We start from the raw sequence: 25,666 nt of genomic DNA on the forward strand, positions 1-25,666 counted from the left end.
AGTAGAACTCGGCCCTTGATTCATACTAAGATTCAGCAATGTTAAAGATGATTCATGTAACGGTAGTTAGTCACAAACAATCTCACTGCCGGCCATATAGCATGTTCCCAAATAAAATCCAGTTTTTTTTTGCCATCACCAAGCAAAGTCGTTCTGGTTTGGCTCACAATTACATATGAAATTGTTATCAACATTCTATATTATAGAAAGCATAAATGAAAAATTGCAAGTCGCTCAAGCATGAGTGAATTGGATGAGCCAAAAAATAAACCAGTTGTACTCAAAACCCTCAAAATCTAGATTTGAGGGTTAATGGTTAAAATTTACAACTACGATAATTGGTAGCAGAAAACAATATAAGTATCTAAATGGTAATAACTATATTTACAAAGAGAAAAGAGTTCTAAACACCAGAATATCATTTGATGAGAATACATTAAACAGTTAATAGGTAACAGTATAATCAGCGCGTTAATGGTTAAAATTTACAACTACAATAATTGGTAGCAGAAAACAATATAAGTATCTAAATGGTAATAACTATATTTACAAAGAGAAAAGAGTTCTAAACACCAGAATATCATTTGATGAGAATACATTAAACAGTTAATAGGTAACAGCATAATCAGTGCTTGTGGACAGGTGATAACCCTCACACAACACATCAGCAAATTCCAAAATAACTATAAGTTGTAACAGATACGTTCAATAATACATTGTAAAATCAAATTAACATGTTTCTATTATATTTTTATTCAATCCACAATGCAGAAGCAATTGTATCCCTGTGGAACTAACTCTGCTTCGCCTTCTTCAACAGATGTGACTTAATTGATGAAATATCTTTTTCAGCTGAGAGGAGATCAAGGACAACCCTCTTTACACTGCCTTCATTCTTTACCAACAATCTTTTGTTCATCTCTGTATCATGAAAACCCTGCAAGAAGGATAAAGCCATTACTCACAGAATCATCTGCTAAAATACCATTTCATAATACTGCTGAAATAGATAATTCCATTATCATTGAAACAAAAGTTTGTCAATCACGACCACTTACCATTTCTTGGAGTTCCTCGAGAATCGGATCCCACTCAGCTGCACCGCACAGATCATCAAGCGTCTTCTGAATATCATAATTATTCTTTCTGAGCAATTCGGCATTCAATCCCTTGTGTTTAAAACCCATGTCTTCCAGCTCATGAAGAAGATTCTGCTCTATTCCAGCAACATCCTTTGCACTTCCACCAAGAGAGAGTGAAACTTCAGACTGTACAAAAGGAGCACTGGCAGGCATAGCAACATTTGCAGATGCATCACTTACAGAAACTGATTTGCCAGTCAGAGAAGAACTCACTCCCAAAGCAGAGGACATGGCTTCAGTATTCTTGCTGCTGGATACTTGTAGTTCTGTTGATTCATTAATTCCCTGCATAGTTTCATCAACGACTTTTGGATAAAGTGGCAGACGTTCTTCTGGATTCTCTACCATGGAAAAGTGTCCAAGTTCAGTATGCAAAACACCTTGCGAATCTAAATTCATTTTATTGTCCCCAGTAAATGGCTTTTCATAGTTATCTTGAAAAACACCGCCATCCCCAGCTTCATTCTCTTCAGTTTGCTCTTGAGATGGATTGTTTTGGTCAACATCTTTTAAAGTCAAGAGAGACTCCATCAGATGGGGTAAAATGTCCGCTTTCTGTGTTTCTACCTAAAAAAGAAAGAGCTTGTCCTTATTAATGATGATCTCTTGAAAATGGGCACAAATGACAAAAAGAGGTGAGAAGAAAGTTCAAAACCGATGTAATCTCAAACATCCAATTAATATATCCTAGATACTTCTTTCCCGTCTACTTTCCTTCCAGGGTTGTTTAACGAAAAGAATTTCAATACAATGCATTTAATTACACAACCTTCATTTCCACGATCTAGCTCCCGATTATGTAGACTATATGCAATATACACCCCCTTTCCACACAAAAATAAAACTGTATAATATTAAAATACTTGACTGACAGTGAAGAGTTCCTAGCATGTTATATGCCACCATGTAATACAATTTAAACCAAGTTGAAAAGTAGATAAGTAGCCAACTTTATATACTAAATGACAAAATACAAAATATGACACAATGACTTCAACAACTCTACCCACAAAATTGTAACCTAAATTAATAAGGATAACCACACCTGAATTAAAACCCACACCCGCTGCCCAAACTTTTGTCCTGAAGGTGCCATCAAACGCCAGTATGAAATATAGCGACCCGGTTGCATAGGGGCAACAAAATCAATTGCAGCATCAAGCTCCTCATCAATGGGGTAGCCTTGCTCCTGAATCTGTATGATCCAAAAGCAATAAAACATCCATCCCATTACCAAAAAAAATACAAATTCTGTATCTTGAATACATGGAAAAACACCAATATATGCCAACATTGTGTATTGACTTTCACAAACGACAATGATAGACCATTTTACATACGAATGACTTTTCTACAAACCTCCAGATTGACTGAGTTTCCAGCTCCCAAGTCATCTCCTCCAACTCGGACTAGTTGTATACGGTTTGGCCAAGCTGCTGTACCGTTATTGCGGAGGCGCCAAATTTTGGTAAACGGTGTCCCTGGAGCCAACTGGGTTCCATCAAAGATGGTGACATCTTGAACGAAACGGCAGTCAAGCTTTCCAGGTACTTTACCAGCCAGTTTCCCAATAGAAGGTGCCGCTGGACAAGGATAAGGCATGGTGCGGCTAAAAGGTGGTGAGAAAGGCTGCCAAATTCATAATTATCATTTTCATTAGCAAAGCTAATCAACCTAAGTTATGAATTAGGACATTAATTGTCTGAAGAGAACTTACCAGCTTATGAAATGGACTTCTTCCATGAATATAACGTTCTCTTGAATAACGGGGAGGCCTGTATAAGGCACGATCAATTCTTGTGTACTCCTCTTCATTGCCACCTTCACAGAAACAGGCATGGCACAGATCATAGTCATCTTTCCTGTAAATAAATTCCCAGCCAAACATGACATTTAGATGCCACCTACTTCCATGCAACACACAAAAAGGAAAAAAGATAGACAGCTGTGAATTTCACTTACACCGTAGATTTGTATCGTGGACCAACTATAGGGTGCATCCCACAACTATCACACTGTATGCCTTTATGAAATACCCTGTGAGTATTCTCAGCAACACCCATGTTCCTCTTTGTGACATAATCATGAATGTCTCCAACTGGAGGGGCTGAAGGACCAGCACGGTCATCAGAACCAGACTGAACATTACCGGTGCCTTGTTCGCCAGTGTCATTCCTGAAGGATGCTGTATTGTTGTTTGTGCCAGTGCCATTGACTGCAGAAATACCTTGTTGGCTTTTCATTAAAGGCTCGAGATAAGTAGCAAGCACCTTGACGAAACCTTGTAAGAAATCTGGCACCCCTGAAGTTGAAGTTAATGCTGGACAGTCCTCCACAAGTTTGATTAATGCTTTTTGAACAGACTCTGGTAATAATTTTAAGGTCTCATCTGAACAAATGCTCCTGGTATTTAAGGCAAAGGGATGCTCATTGGGAATTGACAAACTTCTTGGGGTTGAAGAATTGCTCTGAGAACGCCTTTCCATATTCCTGTTATTTTGGCTTGTTGGTGATGCCTGTATACGCAGTGGATTTAGCCCTTGACGCAAAGCATCAAGAAGATCATTGTCATCTGCCATTGTTATGATATCGTTGTCTTCATCTGCATATGTAATGACATACTGCATGTTTGGATTCAACTGAAAAAGGTCACAGACTTTGTTTCTCAAACCATCCAGTGACAGGTCTAGATTACCATCTTCCCTTACATAGACATTGAAACGTCTCAAAGTATTCTCATACTTTACCTGCAATGAAATTAAAGTAAATATAATATGATTAAGAATACCAGCCCTTCGAGAATTCTCAGGCTTAAAGTTTCTCAAAAGCGTTATGAAACACACTCTAGATAACGACAGGAGCAAAGACAGAACCCTGAAATTTGAATCCTGAGCGACCTGCACATTGAATACTTCTATCTACTGCACCATGATTAGATAAAGTAGAAACTTTGGGTGAAGACAATCTCTTATGGATGCCACCACCTTTACAATGGTCATGTGATGAAGAATTCCAGCTCTTTGCAAAAATGTAGTGTTGATGTAGCGAGCCAGGTAATTTAGGTCTGACAAGAAGTCAAATTAAAGGGCAAAAATCATGAGATGGAGAGCAGCAATCGAACTGCTGAGGATGAGATTGAGAAAATAAAATATTCAAGGAGTGCAATCAGGCAGGATATAGGAAAGCTTTGAGCAATGGTTTCAAGGGTGTAGTAAGAGGGAAGAAAAAATAAAGAGGTAGGGTGAGACTTTCATAAAGCTTTGTCAAATTGTGTGGTGCGTGGAGTGGGGGCAAGAGCTTAGAGGATACACCAGGCTTCTAAAACATCACGAGTATGTTAGTAACTAAATGGGTAATTATCAATTTGCAACAGTTTTGAGATAAAAATCTGCCCTCTCTTGGAAGGGAAGGTTCCTTTATTGAAAAACAAAGGCTCTCAATTAACCATATTCACAATAGTTACAAAGATCAGAATTTTTTTTGTATTTGAAATGAGGTAAGGTTCACAACTTGTAAAGGCAAAAAACAAGAAAAAGCTTTCAAGGGAGGAAGGTTAATTAAGCTAAATAAACACAAAGTTAAGCTTAATAACACACGAGAAAAGAAACAAAGAACAGGTTTGCAAACATTAAAAACACATATATGTCAGGAATGAATTTGTGAACCAAAATTCAGCAATTCTGTTCTTAAAAGTCCTTCCAAAATAGCACTCAGTCTCTTTTCCTCTTTCCTATAGAATTTTTGTACTTGTGCAAAAACTACAAAAATGCATCAGAGTTCACATATATGTCGAGAACAAATTTGTGAAACAAAATTCAGCGATTTCATTCTTATAACTCCTTCCAAATTAGCACTCAAAGACTCCTTTCCTCTTTCCTATACAATTTTTGTAATTGTGCAAAAGCTACAAAGATGCATGAGAGTTTTGATTTCCTACCAAACTTTCAAAAGTTGAACAGGTTTGGAGCAACTGAAAAACAACAAAGAACCTTCACTTCCACACACACAGTAATCCAAACAATCCAATGGTTTGGTTGCGAGCAGTATGGCAAGACTGCAATGCTGCTATGAATCTCCATCTTCCCACTTACCAAGGTTTTTCAAAATTTTAGATCTGAATAGCAACTTTAACAAAACTATGAGGATGCAAGAAACCTTCACTTTCCACGTTTCATAAATGAGTATTTCCTCGTTTTATAAATGAGTATGGCAAGACTACAATTATGCTATGAATCTCCATCTTCCCACTTACCAATGTTTTTCAAACTTTTTTAGATCTGAATTGCAACTTTAACAAAACTATGAGGATGCAATAAACCTTCACTTTCCTCGCTTTATAATATGATTACAAAATTTTGAAGTTTTGAAACAAATTGAAACCATACAACTGTTAAACAATATTGAATTCTTCATCCAACAAACAAACAACTAAACCCTAGCCTCCAAACAATCAATTATTTTTTCAGGAAAAAGGTTAAGGTTTCAATAAACAAACCAAGTGCAAAAGCAAAGAAAAATTCTATCAAGCAAAAGTAATAGAAGAAATGTAAGCATGACAACAATGTTGAGCTTCAAAAAGAAGCTATACATGCAAGCAAGCGCAAAGCAGCGAGAGAAGATTTTAATCTATGAGCTCTAGAGAATCATTTTAGCAAATTGGAATGTACAAATGAGTATATAAGTCATGTTATAGGGTTATGCACACTTCATCAATAAATAAATGTTTAATACATTTAGGTGGGGATGTGGGAATTCTAGGTAGTCTTGCATAAATAACATACCTACAAGAAAAATTTTGAAACTCCACCTTTTAGATGCTTCTCACGATTTCAAGATTATCAAGAAGCCTTTGCAAGAAGATTCCATTAACCTTATTAGTCAATGCCAATACCACACTTATGAGTACAATAACTCACCCCACCATAGCTTAAATGTATCCTGCAGGCCTAGTATAGTGGTAAAAAATGTACCCTATGGTGGGGTGAGTTATTAGTCAATGCCAATACCACACTTATGAGTACAATAACATTTAAGCCCACCATAAATGGAGTAATCAAGAACAATTGAGCAATGATTTTGACAATCATTTTCATTTTCATAATGAGCTTTGTCCTCTTAAAATGAAGAAGAAAAATAAAAAATGCATCACTTCTATCTTGAAAAGAAGAAATTGATATTTCAAAATTAAAGATAAGCTATTCCACCTCTCCCAATAGTTATTGATGATAAATGAATCATCAAACCCAATCCCAACTTTGATATTGTGCCATAAAATCAACAACCCTGTTTGCTTCCCCATAATAAGGCTCTAAACTAAATAGCCAAAAATAGTCCATAAGAAACCAAGCAGATCTTGAAACATTTTCAATGAATCAATTTGGAATAAGCTACTTGTAAATAGTGTTACTTGTGACCATGGAAACCCCTTCTATGTGAATTGTCAAAATACCAGATTGCATTGTTATTTGAAGAACCAAAACAAGAGCTTGGTCTTTGGCAATATTGTTACCTTTTGAAGATGCTCTAATTAAAGGGTCACGACAATCTCTAATGACAAATCCAACTCCAGAGAAACCAGGGTTCTCTCTGGAGGCCACATTAATGTTGTCTTTGAAAAATTCTACGGGAGGGAGATTATTTTGCTAGTTCTCTTGGATGGTACTTTGGCTTAACCTGAGTAAATACATTAACAGAGTTGAACTTCTAAATTTGATTGTTTATTGTTCAATTGTTTTCCTCTATAATTTTTTATCTTTGTCATTCAACCTTAAAACTTCATCATTTTTTACTTTCTATTTTATTAGTTTTTCCCTAAATTGCCAAACTTGATACGGCTAAAGTGTTGGAAGTGGAAAACACTCTGAGAGGGGGGGGGTGAATCAGAGTGTGACAAAATTTTAACGAGTTATACTTTTATGGACCTTGACAATTTTAATTCACAGTGTGAACAGATGGCTGAGACTTAACACTTTGAAGGAGTACATTAATGCAGCATAAAGTATACCATTGAACCAACTAAAACATCTGATTCAGACCTTGTTTAACAAAATGGTATTAAAAATATTACACAAACTTGAAACATTAAAAATACTTTCAATATTGCATTACATATATCCAACTAAACAGAGTATGAGATAAAGAGGACTAGAATATGATGTATCAGAGCATACACTAGTAAACAGAATGAAACACGACAATGCAACATAACACAATATTTTGCATGAGTGGAAAACCCTCTTGGGGTAGAAAAACCACTCGGAAGATCCCTTATGTTAATTCAAAAAGAGCACCAACTCAGTTCACATGTTTTAGAAACCACAAGGCCTCAAGGAGCACCAACCCCTCTTCTTATCAATGTATATTTCAACTCGAGCTACAACCACTGGTGATTTTATGCATGCACTTTATTCTTGCAGTCACAAAACCATCAGGGATTGGAGCGAGAATATTTTTATCAGTCTGTACATATGAAAATTTTGCAATAATATTCTTCAACACTATCCAATCTCTGAAAATATAGTTTCAAATCAATAAAATCTCATATACTCTGAACAGTATGATTTCAAATCAACAAACCCTGAACAATACGATTTCAAATCAAATAAAACCTCAAATACTCTGTACTGTATGATTTCAAATCAATAAACACTGAATAATATGGTTTCAATTCAATGAAGCCTCATATACTCTGTAACAAAAACAGAGTATTGATTCTCAAGAAACCCTCGGCTGGTTCTGTTAAACTACGGCACTGTTTAACGCTTCCACTTTGTTCACACTCAAAACACGGCACTGTATTTCTCTGTTTTAATGTTAGAACTTTGTTCACACTCAAACTATGGCACTGTGTTTCTCCGTTTTTCTTCTCACAGACTGATTTGTCAATCTGTTTTTATGCACACCCAGAAAGAATCCCGTTTTCATCTTAAATAACCTGTTAACTTACAAGATTTGTAAACTGAAAAACAAATAACTGATTCTAACTGTGCAACGGAAACAGTAGAAACGGAAGACATTTTAATTTCCCAGTCATGAAAAACAAAAATAAAGCACAACCACTTCCTTATTTTTATTTTGCATAACTAAAAAATTCGAACCAAGGTAAACAGAATCTCTTAAATCATGTGTTTCAAGAACCATACCTGTTAAACGCAAACTGAACAAATAAACTAACCAGTCAACCGTTAATCTTTTGAATGAAACCATTGTTCGCACCATTCTCTGTAACTGATTCGAGCTCTGTAGCTCCATCGGCACTGTGACTCACACGGCGTTAGGGTTTGACGGACTCCAAACCAAAACAAATGAAACGCCAAATGCAACTTCCAAGAAAAACATTAACTTGTTCGATACAATAAGTATCATGAGGAATATGCCCTTTAAACCGTAGCAATTTTAAACCAAAAATGTCATTAACATAAATGCAAAGTCAGAGCTATCGTGTCACCAACATGGCTCCAAAGAACATGTTTTAAAAACACTTAACACGTCAGCCAAGTCAGTATGTCCGTGTATGCCAACACATCACCTTTTTTCTTTCTTGTCATCGAGGACAAAAGTACCAAAGAGCAACAAACTCCCCCTTTGTCCTTGATGGCAAAAAAAGAAAAAACTTAAACAATTATTGCCACGAAAAATGCCATCATCTGAAAGGATCAAAAACAATGCAAGAAATTCCACTGTCAACAAATGCAATATACATCACCACTGAACTTTGTCGTAAAAAAAAACATTCTCTGAACTTGCAATTCTGTAAATAATGAACTCCCAATCTGAATCAAACAAGAATACTGAACTGAAATACCCAAAATGCTTGTGCCACTGTAATGAAATTCCAATGCCTGAAAAGTCAATTGTCACTGTAATATCACTGTAATGCCAATGAAATGCCAATAACATGCCAAGTCTGTAAAATGCCAATATCCAATGTCACAATATCCAATCTATCACTGTATACTGTCAAAAATGAAAAATTTATCACTGTATACTGTCAAACATGAAATACTGTCACTGTATACTGTCAAACATGCCAAAAAAAAAAACACAAATACCAAACTGTACAATCTGTCACTGTATAGTCACTGTATACTCACTGTTGCAAAAAAATGAAATACTGTATAACCAAATACCAATCTGTCACTGTATACCAATACTGTATAACCAAATACCAATCTGTCACTGTATACCAATGTTACTCACTGTTGCAAAAAAAATGAAATACTGTATAACCAAATAAATACTGTATAACCAAATACCAAATTCTCCCCCTTTTTTTCTTTTTTTTCAATACAAGGACAAAAGGAAAGAAGAGAGCAACAGAGCAACACTCCCCCTCAAAGTATTCTTTAGGTGAAGACAAGAGCAGATTGAGAAAATACTCCCAATCTATCCCTTAATCGTTCAAAAACTTCTTTAGATAAGGCTTTTGTAAAAATGTCAGCAACTTGGGCTTGTGAAGGAACAAACACCAATTGAAACTCATTAGCCAACACCTGATCTCGTAAAAAATGAAGTTTAATGGCAACATGTTTAGTACGAGAGTGCATAATAGGATTTTTTGAAAGATCAATTGCACTAGTATTGTCACAATAGATTGAAATGGGCTTAATAGTAGAAATACCCATATCAGTAATTTAATGAGACATCCATATCAGTTGTGTGCAACAAGCAGTGGCTGCTATGTATTCTGACTCTGCGGTGGATAGAGTGACACAATCTTGTTTTTTACTGTGCCAAGCAACAAGACAATCACCAAGAAAGAAGGCAGCTCCACTGGTGCTTTTACGATCATCTAGACAACCAGCCCAATCAGAATCAGTGAAACCCACAAGAGTGAAGTCATTATTGCGAGGATACCAAAGACCATAATCTAGTGTGCCTTGAACATATCTAAAGATTCGTTTTACAGCATTCAAATGAGATTGTTTAGGTGCAGATTGAAAGCGAGAGACTAGACATACTGCAAACATTAAATCTGGTCGAGATGCAGTTAAATATAATAGACTTCCTATCATTGACCTGTACTCAGATTGATTTACTGCAGGTGAGTCATCTGATTTGATCAATTTACAGCCTGTTTCCATTGGAGTGCTGACTGGTTTACAATCTGTCATATTAAATTTTCTAATCATCTCTTTGGCATATTTAGTTTGTGACAAGAAGATACCTTGCTGAAGTTGTAACACTTGAAGACCAAGAAAGAAACTCAGTTCCCCAAACATAGACATTTCAAACTCAGATTCCATGATTTTAGAGAACTTTTTGGATAAAGAGTCATTATTACAGCCAAAAATGATATCGTCTACATATATTACAACTACTAGGACATCATTACCTTCAAGTTTAACATATAAGTTGCTATCTACAGCACCTCTAGTGAAACCATTTGCTTTAAGATGATTATCCAGTCTAGAGTACCAAGCTCTTGGAGCCTGTTTAAGGCCATAGAGTGCTTTCTTTAATCTGTATACACAATCAGATTTGCCTGCAATTTCAAAACCTTCCGGCTGTTCCATATACACTTCTTCATCAAGATAACCATTCAGAAAGGCAGTTTTTACATCCATCTGATAAACTTTAAATTTTTTAAAGCAAGAGTATGCAAGAAAAATTCTGATTGATTCTAATCTAGCTACTGGTGCGAATGTTTCTCCAAAATCTATTCCTTCCTGCTGAGCATAACCTTTACACACAAAACGAGCTTTATTTCTAACAACCTTCCCAGATTCATCAAGCTTATTTCTAAAAATCCATTTGCCTCCTATCACATTCTTATCATCTGGCCTAGGTACTAATTCCCAAGTTTTGTTTTTCTCTATTTGACTGATTTCATCTTTCATTGCATTTAACCAACATTCATCAGATAAAGCATCAGAAACATTTTTGGGTTCAAAATCAGTTATCAAACAAAAATGTTCAGCCAATTGAGCTTGTTCAGTTGTTTTTGCCCTTCTCCTAGTCAAAATACCTGCATCTATTTTGCCAATAACTTGACTTTGAGGATGTCTCTTTGTTATAATTTTTGAGGGTGTATAATGAAGAGTACCTGTCTCTGCATTTGAATTCTCTGTATTTTCTTCATCAGAACTTGATGAATCATTTTTCTTTTCTGTTTCTGCAGGTTTAGGAACTTGATCAACCTTTGTTAAAGTAATTTCCTCTTCCTCAATACCCTGCAAATCATTACTTAACAAAAATTGTTCATCAAACCTTACATTTATTGTTTCAACAATTTTATTCAGTCTATTATTGAAACATCTATATGCTTTGCTATGAGTAGAGTATCCAAGAAAGATACCCTCATCAGTTTTAGGCTCAAAATTTCCTAGATTTTCTTCATCTCTTTTTAGATAACATTTTGCACCAAAAATCTTGAAATATTTGATAGAAGCAGCTTTTCCATACCAAAGTTCATAAGGAGTAAAGGTAGATTTTACCCTGATTTGAACACGATTCAAAATGTAAACAGCTGTGTGTACAGCTTCTTTCCAATATCTGTCTGGTAGATTTGCCTCATTAAGCATTGTGCGAGCCATTTCTTTGACTGTTCTATTTTTTCTCTCAACTACTCCATTTTGTTGAGGTGTACGAGTAGCAGCATATTGTCTCTTAATACCATGTCTTTCACAGTAATCAATGAATTCTTGTGAAGTGAATTCACCACCCTTGTCTGATCTCAAGCATTTCAACTTTAGATCAGATTCTCGTTCAACCATTTTTCTGAAAATCTTAAACCTATCAAATGCTTCAGATTTGTGTTTAAGGAAAGTGACCCATACCATTCTGGTATAGTCATCAACAAAAAGCATAAAATATTTTTCACCATTTATAGACTGTGTCCTTGTAGGACCACATAAGTCTGTGTGAACAAGCTGTAATGGTCTAGTAGAAGAATGTTCTTTAGGTTTGAAAGACACTTTTGTTTGCTTTCCTTTCAAACATGCTTTACAAACTGAATTGAATGGTTTATTCAAAATAGGCAAACCTCTAACATTCTGATTTTTACTGATTCTAACCAGATTGTCAAAATTTATATGTCCTAGGCGTTTATGCCATAACCAATTTTCTTCTATTTGACCCATAAGACAAATGCCTTCATTATTCTCATAGTCAGTGGAATCAAGAAGACTATAGACATTGCCAATTGTTCTCAAACCAGCAGCAACAGTTTTACCAGATTTATTTTTGATAGTACAGTCTTGAGAGCTAAAAGATACACTGTAACCACTATCACAAATTTGACTGACACTCAATAAATTGTGCTTTAACCCTTCAACAAAGTACACATCATGAATAGGAGTATCATCATTTAGCAATAATGTACCTTTACCTCGAACATAAGCTCCTGAATTATCCCCAAAGCGTACAAAGCCACCATTAAAGTCTTCAAGATGCAGAAATTTATTTCTATCTCCTGTCATATGGTGTGAACAGCCACTGTCCAACACCCATAAAGATTTCTTATTTGAGAAAAATGCAGTTTGCACTATCATTGATTGCTCAATACCAGTTACAAACTTAGGTTTCCATATTTTATTAGGACTTGCCTTTGTTTTGCACTGTATAGTAGTATGCCCAAAAGTGTTACACTTATTACACTTTACTGTTTTTGGAAAGTCATATCCTTGATTGTACCCAACCATAGGAGATCTTTGCTGCAGAAATCTGCAAGTATTAACCTTATGACCAAACCTATTGCAATAGAAACAGTATCCATAAAAGAAGCCAAACCTAAAAGGTTTTGTTCTGTTATAAGTCTGAAATGATTTTCTAGTTGCAGGCTTAGTGTTCTGTCTTGATGATTCAGCTTTATCAAACCCTAAACCAGCCAAATCTTTATGCAATTTTTGCTTGCTCAAGATATCATTTAGATGTATTGTACTTTCATACTGTTCAATTTGTTTTTGAAGTTTTGTGGACTGTTGTTCTAATGTTTCAATTTTCTTTTCTCTTTCTTCAAGAAGGGACTTCAAGTTTGAAGTCACTAAATTTGCATCATTTAACTCAACTTGTAAAATCTGATTTGAATTTTCATGTGAGGCTGCAAGTTTCTTTAACCTCTTTATTTCTTTTAAGGCACACAACAATTCTCCTTCAAGATCTATTTCTCCTTGATCTAGATCTTCAAATTCATTTTCTGTTTTGCTAGTTACATCTTCTAATTCTGCCATAAATAGAGTTTCATCACCTTCACAAGGTGAATCATCTGATTCATTTCCAGAGTCTTCTTTAGTAAAAAGACTCTTCTTTTTCTTGAAGGTATTAAATCTCCTTTTAGGATTCCACATTTTCTTTTTGTAGAATTTTTCTGGTTTTTCCTCTTCACTGTTTTGATCACTTAGAGGACATTGAGCAGCAAAGTGTCCAGCTTTGCCACAATTAAAGCACTTAAAAGGTAATTTTCCCTTATATTTCTTTTTTAGTTTTCTAACAAAAAGGGCTTCTATAGCATCTGAAAGTTCAGAGTCACTATCAGGTTCTTCTTTCTTTTCTACTTTAAAAGCTGTTTCTTTTGAAGAAGAAGGATTATTACCTATCCTCATCTCATAGGCAGTAAGAATGCTTTGAAGATTATCAAGTGTCATGGTAGAAAAACTTTTCTTTTCTTCTAAGGTTGAAACCTTAGTTTCAAACTTGGGTAACAAGGTTCTAATCACTTTATTGACAACCTCCTTTTCTTCAACATCTTCACCAAGACCCTTTCTGGAATTAACTATTTCATCAACTCTAAGAAAATAACTTGCTACTGTTTCATCTTCTTTCATTCTTAAGGATTCAAACTGATTTTTGAGTGTAAGGATTTTAGACTCCTTAACCTTAGCATCCCCTTGATAAATGGTTTCAAGTTTTTTCCAAATATCATAAGCAGAAGAACAATGCATGACTTTAACAAAAACATCTTTAGTGAGACCACATAAGAGAGCATGCTTAGCTCTGGCATTTAACTCATACTTAGTTTTATCATCAGGATCAGTAGGAATAATAGAAGGAACTGTATATTTTGTGATCACAATATTCCACACATTAAGATCAACTGAAATGAGATAAGTTTCCATCCTAATTTTCCAGAACACATAATCAGTTCCATCAAAAAGAGGAGCTCTTGAAAGTGAAGCACCTTCCTGAGTTTGAGCCATAAAACAAACTTCCAAGTGACCAGGAACAATCCCTAGGACAGACCTATATGAGGGACCCTATGCTCTGATACCACTTGTTGGAAGTGGAAAACACTCTGAGAGGGGGGGGGTGAATCAGAGTGTGACAAAATTTTAACGAGTTATACTTTTATGGACCTTGACAATTTTAATTCACAGTGTGAACAGATGGCTGAGACTTAACACTTTGAAGGAGTACATTAATGCAGCATAAAGTATACCATTGAACCAACTAAAACATCTGATTCAGACCTTGTTTAACAAAATGGTATTAAAAATATTACACAAACTTGAAACATTAAAAATACTTTCAATATTGCATTACATATATCCAACTAAACAGAGTATGAGATAAAGAGGACTAGAATATGATGTATCAGAGCATACACTAGTAAACAGAATGAAACACGACAATGCAACATAACACAATATTTTGCATGAGTGGAAAACCCTCTTGGGGTAGAAAAACCACTCGGAAGATCCCTTATGTTAATTCAAAAAGAGCACCAACTCAGTTCACATGTTTTAGAAACCACAAGGCCTCAAGGAGCACCAACCCCTCTTCTTATCAATGTATATTTCAACTCGAGCTACAACCACTGGTGATTTTATGCATGCACTTTATTCTTGCAGTCACAAAACCATCAGGGATTGGAGCGAGAATATTTTTATCAGTCTGTACATATGAAAATTTTGCAATAATATTCTTCAACACTATCCAATCTCTGAAAATATAGTTTCAAATCAATAAAATCTCATATACTCTGAACAGTATGATTTCAAATCAACAAACCCTGAACAATACGATTTCAAATCAAATAAAACCTCAAATACTCTGTACTGTATGATTTCAAATCAATAAACACTGAATAATATGGTTTCAATTCAATGAAGCCTCATATACTCTGTAACAAAAACAGAGTATTGATTCTCAAGAAACCCTCGGCTGGTTCTGTTAAACTACGGCACTGTTTAACGCTTCCACTTTGTTCACACTCAAAACACGGCACTGTATTTCTCTGTTTTAATGTTAGAACTTTGTTCACACTCAAACTATGGCACTGTGTTTCTCCGTTTTTCTTCTCACAGACTGATTTGTCAATCTGTTTTTATGCACACCCAGAAAGAATCCCGTTTTCATCTTAAATAACCTGTTAACTTACAAGATTTGTAAACTGAAAAACAAATAACTGATTCTAACTGTGCAACGGAAACAGTAGAAACGGAAGACATTTTAATTTCCCAGTCATGAAAAACAAAAATAAAGCACAACCACTTCCTTATTTTTATTTTGCATAACTAAAAAATTCGAACCAAGGTAAACAGAATCTCTTAAATCATGTGTTTCAAGAACCATACCTGTTAAACGCAAACTGAACAAATAAACTAACCAGTCAACCGTTAATCTTTTGAATGAAACCATTGTTCGCACCATTCTCTGTAACTGATTCGAGCTCTGTAGCTCCATCGGCACTGTGACTCACACGGCGTTAGGGTTTGACGGACTCCAAACCAAAACAAATGAAACGCCAAATGCAACTTCCAAGAAAAACATTAACTTGTTCGATACAATAAGTATCATGAGGAATATGCCCTTTAAACCGTAGCAATTTTAAACCAAAAATGTCATTAACATAAATGCAAAGTCAGAGCTATCGTGTCACCAACATGGCTCCAAAGAACATGTTTTAAAAACACTTAACACGTCAGCCAAGTCAGTATGTCCGTGTATGCCAACACATCACCTTTTTTCTTTCTTGTCATCGAGGACAAAAGTACCAAAGAGCAACATAAAGGTATGGCTTCAGGGTTCAGGTACATCGGTATACATAAAGAAATCTAATATATATAAAATTATAAATCATAGTTATTGTTTTTACATATATATTTTTACACACAAACACATACATACATATATATAAACAACAATAGTCATGATATACAATTATTTACCCCTGGGTATGCATGTAGAAATTTAATATATATAAAATTATTAATTATAGTTATATTGAGTATTTATTTATTTTACATATATATTTACACACAAACATACATTCATATATCAAAACAACAAAAGTCATGATTGATTATATATATTATATATATAAACAGTAGCACGCACCCACGTGAATAATTATAAACACTAATACTCATAATATATATGCATAAACTGTAATGCTGAATAACACAGTAATTTATAATTTATATATATTAAAAAATTGTAAAATAGTAATAGTCATTATTGCCGATAAACAAAACAGTTAAATACCTCAAAATAAGCAAAAAAGAAAATATTCATAATTCAGTAATTTGACAAATGTCAATCCAAAGTGAAAATTACTATCAATTGAAGAACTATCAACTTCTTGAAACGTATAAGTTCAAGCAAAATATGCTAAGTTGGATGAAGCCTTGGGATAGGGAAATGAAGGAATGAAGAGACTCAGGAAAAAATTACAATCAATTGAAGAACTATCTAACTTGTTGAAATGTCTAAGTTCAAGCAAAATATGCTATGTTGGACGAAGCCTTGGGACAGGGAGATGAAGGAATGAAGGGACTCGGGGCATAGATATTTGAGGAAGCGGAGTCTGGGGGTGGAACCACTATTGGGGCCGAAAGGCAGTGCCCTCCTCTCAAGATCTCGGGGTAGCATCTTTGAAACCACACAAACATTCACGGCCCACACCATTTTCACAATTTGATCATCATGTCTTCTGCAGTACCGAGTCCTTACTATTTCTAACCAAATATTAACTATGCAAAAAACTAAAAATGAAGCTGGAGAATCTAGCCAGCTCATATGATGAGGGCTATACGGAGTTTTTAATAAATAAGTAAATAATGGTCACTTTAGGGCCAAATTAGGGTTGGCAAACACTTTCTTGTTTTTAAATATTTGTGAAAACAAATAAAAAAAATTTGACGTATTTTTTCTTTGACTTCCACTTGTTATGCCTTGGTCGTCCTAGGTACAGCCTGGGTTTGCCCAAGGTCCACTCCACGCAACTTGGGTGCCCTCTATTGGGTGAACCCCCGGCCGTCCTGGCCCTAAATTAGGATACGAAACAGGCCCAGACAGATGCAAAGCAGGGTTCTAAGAACCAAGTAAGCTTTAATTTCCCAGTAGCGTATTTAAAGACGCAACAATGCTAAAGCTTTATGACATATAATGGTCAAAATATCACCAATCGGATGAAAATCCCTTCCAATTTCCTTTTTCTGAGTACTGGATTTAGAAAGGCAACAATGCCAAAGCTTTCTGACATATAGGGTAGGTCCTCATGCTGCTGCTTAGCATATTTTGGCTAGCAACAGCTGCTCAAAAAGTTGAAAGCAACTTTTTGAGGAGCAATTTGTGGAGCAGGTGGCCTCATGGATAGTAAAATCGCTGCTTAATTTTATGCAATCTTCTTAAATCATTTTCGTGAATGAAATTATTGGTAATATTTATTTAAAAAAAAACTATAAACAAAATTGTAGGCAAACAAAAAAGAGAGCGAAAAAACATGGTGAAGCCACATGTCATTTTTTACATGTCATTTTTTTCAATAAGCAGTACCTGCTTATTTCTAGCCCCACACTTTTTTTCAAAGCTTATTTTCAAATTTTTCAGCAGCTGTCCCTCCACTAAAATAGGGAAAGATTCCAATTTATCCTTTTCTCATGTTTATCCTTTTCTCTTAATTAAAATTTTCATGGGAACACCTTAGCTGCTTAAATTTAAGCAGAAAATGCTCATAAGCAGCTGCATGGGAACATGGGGATAGAGGTGGAGGATATCACCAATCAGATGCAAATCCTTTCCAATTTCTACCCTACTTTTAATGAGACACTGGTCCTCCAAATCTTCTAAAACAAAATCAAAACTCCCCATCTTTGGCTTACAGGTTTTCAGCTGCTGCTGAGGATGAGGTGCTGAGATTCCCCAACAGCTTAGGGACTTTCATGTGTGGCATTTATAGCTGCTGGAGTGGTGTTTTTCGCCAGACCTTAGAAACTTTATTGTGTACAGTGTATTTAAATTATAAATTTTCATTAAAATCTGAACCGGCTTTAGTGACTTCTATGTGCACGGTTTATTGAAATCGTAAATTTTGATAATTGCATATAGTTCTTATATATTTATCCTTTCAGCCCAAAAGATCCAAAAATAATGACCACTAAACTGCGAAATTTTCAAACCAAAAAACCCTAAAAAAAATTTAGTTGGCTTTAGGCTCGTACAATCTGGATGCGTTAGCAAGTAGAACAAATAATTGGCTGCTGAGCGGATCTAAAAGCTGCAGGACATAGTTTTTATAACAGCAGCTATTGGAAGAAAAAACGCCTCCCAATTAAAACAGGATAAACATTATACTGGCTCTAAAGTGGTCAAACAAAAACTTCAAATACATGAATTGGAATCTAGATTATAAATACAAGTTTAGAAAAGGTGTTAAAAAGCCAGTGCAGCAACGCACAAGCGAAACCATTAGGCAAGAGGAAACCGCACTACTTCCCAAAGATAAAGAAACCCGAACCCCTTGTTAGATTGAAAAAAAAAAACCAGAACCCGACCAGCTACTAATAAAATGCCTACACCAACCCGTACAAAAATTGTTCCATTGATAACACTTAAAAAAAAGAGGTTGCGTGTTATTTTACCTTTACAACCAAAGCCATAGCTGCAGAAATTTCTTGAAGCGTTCCGGTGATCCGCGATCTCCAACAAAAAAAGAAAGAAAAAATTGAGGCGAAAAAACGGAGATTCGTGAGCACTGATTAATTGTCAATCTGTAAACACGCGTTCCAGTGAGCCGCGAAGGAAGTGAATGAGGAAGTGCTGCGACACAATGGTGTATATATATACCCACATGTTCACTAGAAGATGAGATCGTATGTTATATTTTGGAGTGCCTTAGCGGCCAAGCAAAAGGAAAAATAGGCTACCTCCGCCTGTCAGCGTCGTGTTTATTGTCCCGACTCCCTTGTGACGGTGATCAAGAACTCTCTAGACCATACATCATAAACACGAAAAGTGCATGGTACAAAATTAACTTTTGTTTAAAATGAAATTTAATTTTCTTTAAAAGTTAAATTTTTTAAAATCCTTATAATTAATTAAGTGGAATTAATTAAATATAAATTAGTATACTTATATTTAAAAAATATGCCGAGAGATATTATAATAGATGTGAATCTAGCTGGAGACAAGTGGTAAGGATTTAATTAAATATAAATTAGTATACTTATATTTAAAAAATATGCCGAGAGATATCTTATAATAGATGTGAGACAAGTGGCAAGGGTTTAATTAAATATAAATTAGTATACTTATATTTAAAAAATATGTCGACATTTTGATGTCTTTGTAGATGCCTCTCGGCATAACTCGGCATAATTAGTATGGATTAATTAATTGTAATTGGAAATGATATATTATAATATGTTGGAGTTGATGATAATAATTTTTTTTGTTAATGTATGTCTTAAAATTTATGTTGGATTATATGTTATTAGAGGTCAAGTTTGCAAATCTACATTTCTAAAAGTTGAAAGTTGGGAGCATTTAAGAATTTCTTGGAAGGCTATCATTGTATCACAATGAGCCATGTTCAGTTAGTTCAACCCTTAGAATGTACGTAAAGCTACATCCTTATACTACATCTTTAATCATAAAATATGCATAAGCATATGAGTAGTCAATTTGTGACTGCTTTAATTGTTAATTAAGCTATGTAGTCATTATCATGGTATTATTGTTGTAATTAAGTTATCCTAGGTGTTATATTTAGATATTTAAGTTGGAGTAGGTGGCATCGCAGGTATAAGAGTATATATATGATCTAGTGGTTAGTTTATCGTCTTCATTGTCATCGTCGTCATCATATATCATATATCATGAATTGTGTTTTTTTTAATAGATTTTAGGTTGTTTGCCTCATAAATTGGCTTATTATTCTTGAGTATTTACAACATATTTACTATTATATCCTTCTTCTTGCAAGTTTTTCATTACAAGTGGTATCAAAGTATGATATCAGCCCCTAAAAGGCAAGAAGCAAAGTTCAAGTTGAGAGGTCAAATTGTCAAGTGCAAATCTCTCTCAATTTTATAACCTATTTCTTAGTTTTTAGAGGGCTTCAAAAAACATAAAAATGTTGCTACAATCTAGAATTGAAGTTAATTGGATATAGTATAAAGGAGTTATTATGAAATTAGGGTTTCCACCTAATTTGCTACTAGGGCTAAAAATTAGCAAAAAAAAAATCTAAATTATGGATGGTTAAACAAGGGCACATTGATCCATTTATAATCCTAATTTGAAGGCATTCATAGTTGTTTACAATAAATCATTATAATTTATGTTTTTTCATAAATTTGCTCTATAGGCTATAAATTGTGGATATTTTGGATTTTTTTACATTTTTGGAATGCATGGAAAAAATCACTAAGGGTATAATCCCTAAAATTTTAATTTTAGAGCTAATTCTTTTCTAAAATCATCATAATTATTATTTTTGTCAACAAAAAAATTAATTTTGCACATGTCAAGCCTCATCGTGGTAGGACGCCAAAGTAAAGGTATGACCTAAAAAAGAGGATATAGACTTAGAGTTTGTATTAGGTGTGGCCTTAATTGTAACTCCTTCCCTATATAATGATAAAGTGAGACAATTAGAAGAGATTTGCATAATATGCAAAATGAGTTAAAAGGAGAAATGGTTAGCGTCAAGTTTGAAATGAATGAACAATGGGATTGGGTAGTGAAACATATCTAAGAATCAATATAGAAGTTACCATTCTCACAACAAAATGAACAAGTGGATCATTAGGACAAGATAATCATAATCATTATGCTAGAAATCATATGGAATCTATGAACTTGATTTCAAAGGTGGATATGTTCGTTGACCTAGATAAATCAAATGGAGAAAAAAAAATTAAGTGCATCAAATTCTAAGTGGGAAAACATTGAGAATGGCTTCCTTATATTTAGAACCATAGAAATTAATTTGGAATTGATAATTATGCATGCAAAGAAAGAAAAAGGCTCTCGCTATCACATGGTCAATTTTTAAATAAGAGTTGTGGCCACACTAGCAATAGTGTGTCAAACAACTACTTCAACCAATTAGCTAAACTATAATAAACATGATCAATCAAGGATTATATTTAACATTTTCTATACTTTGTCCTTAAGAGTACGTACAAATCAAAAAGAGAACTTGAATGACTCATTTTTGGGTCGTCTCAAAGATCACATTTAACTTAAGATAAACATGTTTAGCACTACTATACTTTATTCTTTTATCCTAGTATATTGTGTAGAATAAAAAAATTTACTTCCTAGAAGGAAAGAATTTAATGGAATAAGAAGCGATTTTCAATAAATAAAAATTCCTCGACCCAATAGGTAGACTCATCAACAAATTGAATAGAAAAAAGAAAAAAAGGATTATTTTAATTGTGATAGAAAATATAATAATGGACATAAGTGTGTGAAAAATAAATTATTCTATGTTGAACAATTGAGAGAAGAAGAAGATGGTGAAAATGGAGAAATATTAGAGTTTTTTAATGATCCATATGAGGAAACAAGTGATCCCAAGTAAATATTTCCTAACATTTACTTTATGGTATTAACACCCTACAAAATCTCAAGGTAGTGGGTTTCTTAAAGAAAGAGAGTGATGGTGTTGATAGACTTAAGAAGTACTCACAACTTCACCAACAAGAAGTTAGTCGCTTGCCTAAATTACTTTATATATCTAAATCCATAAATTTATGTCATTATTACAAACAGGGCATTGTTAGTTGTTCAACAAAGTCTCATAATATTAAATTATCCATGAGTTTGTAATCATTGCTGCCCTATGTTTGGTATCTCCATGGTGTATAAAAAATGTTATTTTAGGAGTACAATGTCTTGCTAGATTATGGGCAAATGAGATGAACAACTAGAATCTATTCATGCACTTTTAATTGGGTGTGTGCAGGATCATGGAGGTCCAAACTAGGCCCTTAAGTGGCGATAAAAATTCAGAAAATCTGAGTTAGGAAAATTGAATTAAAATTTTGAATAGGTTATTAACATAATTTGAAAAATATGTAAGAGCATGATTTGTAGAAAATTGAATCTAGTTTCTAAGCTACTACTTGTTTTTTGGAAAAATTAAAATCTTTATAATGAAAAATTAAAATTTCAATGCAGTAGTAGTACTAAATTTTTAGGGAAAAAATAAAAAGGAGGTGTATGTTTGCAAAACCTAAGTACAAGTTGTTGTTCATGAAGGATTACACCCTGATGCTATGTATGAAACTCAGCAATCCTATGAAACATGGAATGGTCATCAAGCCCGTGGGTTGCCTATCTTGAGGATCAATCTCTAGAGAGAATTGGTTCCCTAATGAATACCTCCTACAAATTAATCTTGATGGGAAAAAAGATAGATGGATAACTGGAATTTGAAAACCTATTCTAAGAGGAGATGATGCCCCAAAACTAACTGAGATCTACAATTAGCTATTTCTCACAATCAAATCCAATAGAAGGAGATTTATGCTCACAACTCAAATTGATCATCAAATACATAAGTATTTCATCAGAAGGTCTGCATTTAGATTCTTACATGAAGAGAAACTAAATTCTACAACTTCAATCTACTAAGAAAAACATGACACAACTCATAACCTACATTTAAAATGAATTCCCTTATTCCAATATCATCATAAATGAGAAATATTTTCAGAGCTTTTGCATAGGAAAAACACAATGAAATACATCAAACCATTCATACATAATAACTGAGACAAAAGATATTTGAGAAAGTATTGTTGTCTTTTATTGAATATGAAAGGAATATTGTTGTTACAAAATTCAGAAAACTGAGCTACAATGCATTCTTCAGCTTGAAAGAGCTTTGCAAAAGCTACAATACAAGCCAAGAGAAAGAAAAGAACTAGAATGAATGAAGAAGAGAAGAAGATAAATAGAAGAGGAAGAAGCTACACCCTGGTTGGAGGATCAAGATTGAGCTGAACTCCACCTCTTATCCTTGAACTTAGCATCAACTAACTGATTCCACCTTGTTTTCATCATCAATTTTGCATGATCAGGTGGTTGGGGTCGAATTTGATCTACTACTATCATGCAAAATATCCTTCAAAACTAATCCAAACTAAAGGTTTGTGGGCCCAAAGTGTTGTCTCAACTCAAGTCCAACTATATAGAGGTCAAACCGACCATGAACTGCTCCTAACTGCTTCAAAATCTCCCTTTTGAAGGCCTAACCTTGTAGCATGATTTTTAGCTCTACCTCAAGGTCAATTTGTTTGAATTGAGTTTAAAGATTTGCATGTTGTAAAGCCTTTGTGTTGCTAATAGTCTTCAAACTACCCTCTTTAGGACATACAACTAATAGATCATAACTGATGCATTGATTGAAAACTTCATCTCTTGATTTTGAATAATAGGACAAAACCCTTATGTCAAACTTGGATTGTTTTCTTGTAGCTATATTAGGACTGTGATCATGTGACTTTGATCTATGTTTTTTACTTTTATCATTTATGTGCTTCTTTAGATTGTTATGATAGAAATAAGGAATACTCATGTAGTGGTCATTCACTGCTATATCTCTGCTACACATGGAACTTAGAAAAATTTGAAATATAAGGCAATCACAAAAACCCTTTCTCCTTGCTCTCATGACAATCAACTGTATATTGATGTATGGTTTATTTATTGCACACTTTATGGTATTTTGCCACTATGTTGGCTATGCTTTGTCATTTGTGGCTTTGATAAAGACTACATCTCCTTTCTTTATCAGCTCTAACTACTTCTTGAGACTTCTCTTAGTCAATGAGCAAGTCATATTTCTCATACCTGATGCCCATTCCTTCTATGTTCATTAGGCAATACTGAGACAACTCTAAGGTCATGATATTGGATTGATTTGGGACTAATTTATGACTTTAGAATATCACTATTCCTTATATATGGCTGCTCCATGGTTTTATCTTTATGTTTGACCTAGGTGCTTCTATAAACCATCTTTGAACTTGCATATTGACTGATTTGTGGCTCTTTGGAAGATTGTGTCTATGAATGCTCAATGTTCCAAAACCCTTCCACAAATATGATTTAGTGCTATGGACTGTACTTTCTTTGTCATTGACTATGAGTATGTACTTTTATGGATTTCCTCATCACACATTCTTTAAGGCATCATTGCCTCTTGGATGTTTTAGTTATGATTGTTATGCTTGATGGGTGCCATTGTGGTATGCCTTCATCTTTATTGACTGGGTTATGAATTATTCATGTAACCTTGAGATCATTTCTCAATACTAATTTGTGTTCAAAATCTTTTGCTTTGTGATCTCTTTGTAGAGGACTTTAGGGTTACTGTCCTTTCATGGTCATTTCCCTTTGAAGGTGTCTGCTATAAGGTTGTGCATTGTGTCCTAACAGTCATAGGACTGCATTTGATACTTGTGGATGCATTTCTACCTTCGTGGACTTCTCTTGGATTTTTTTATGACTACAACCATTACTTGATTTCATTTCCCTTCTTCAACTTTACACAGAGATCCTTATGACTGCTATGGTCCTTGAGATGGACTGTATTTCTTGGGTTTGTGATTGCAAATTTGTCTTTATGTCCTATACATAAACTTTGATGTTCTATAGGTTTGTGCTTTCTACTTTTGACAGTGGTTTCTTCATTGATCCTGACCCTTTTGTTGTTCATTAGCATATCACTATCAATATATTCACTATCAACAAATCTTGCTAAGACATTACTCACAGTCACAAATTATGTGTAGAAGCTTAGTATGCCTTTGGATGAGTTTTTGGTTATACTTATGCATTTTTCTTTCATTCTCTTTATTAGTTAAATAATTGTTCCATGTTCTTTTAGGATTTCATTATGACTATATTCTCATAGCTTCATACTTGCAGTCAAACCTAGAACTCTACCTTCTATAATATGAGAACACTATTTTATCCAAACATTACCATCCCTCATCATTGAAATCATTCATCTCAATAAGCTCACTGTAGCTATTGTATGCTAAAGAAAGATTATGACACATATGCTCAACACTAGCATATCTCGGTTTGTGTGTCTCTCCTTCATAGCTTTATCATTAGATATTGGGGTTGCAACCTTTTTGTCTCTTGAATATAGTTGTAGCAGTCCCTATGCTTTAATTATTGATATGTAATATTTCTCAAAGGACTAGTAAACCACAAAGAACTAATAAATCATAGTCTAATCATATTATTTTGATGGCTCATGACAATGGTCTTATTATAGGGATACCACGACTTCAAACCCTACGTGAAATGCAAAAGGCCTTGTTTCTTTTGAAAAC

The 25,666-nt window shown here is 34.4% G+C and overlaps 1 protein-coding gene across 1 annotated transcript; it reads right to left on the reverse strand.

Moving 5' to 3' along the window:
- Positions 1-580: 580 nt before the first annotated feature.
- On the reverse strand, positions 581-19,216 carry LOC131044019 (protein JOKA2). Its single transcript, XM_057977285.1, has 7 exons — positions 18,944-19,216; positions 3,105-3,889; positions 2,860-3,004; positions 2,502-2,771; positions 2,188-2,337; positions 1,059-1,709; positions 581-937 (listed from the first exon to the last, which is right to left on the reverse strand). Exons 1-7 carry the CDS (start codon positions 18,959-18,961, stop codon positions 794-796), a joined length of 2,163 nt encoding a protein of 720 aa, XP_057833268.1. The 5' UTR covers positions 18,962-19,216; the 3' UTR covers positions 581-793.
- Between the last annotated feature and the right edge of the window lie 6,450 nt (positions 19,217-25,666).

The sequence above is a fragment of the Cryptomeria japonica genome, chromosome 6 (assembly GCF_030272615.1).
Source record: "Cryptomeria japonica chromosome 6, Sugi_1.0, whole genome shotgun sequence".
NCBI lineage: Eukaryota > Viridiplantae > Streptophyta > Pinopsida > Cupressales > Cupressaceae > Cryptomeria > Cryptomeria japonica.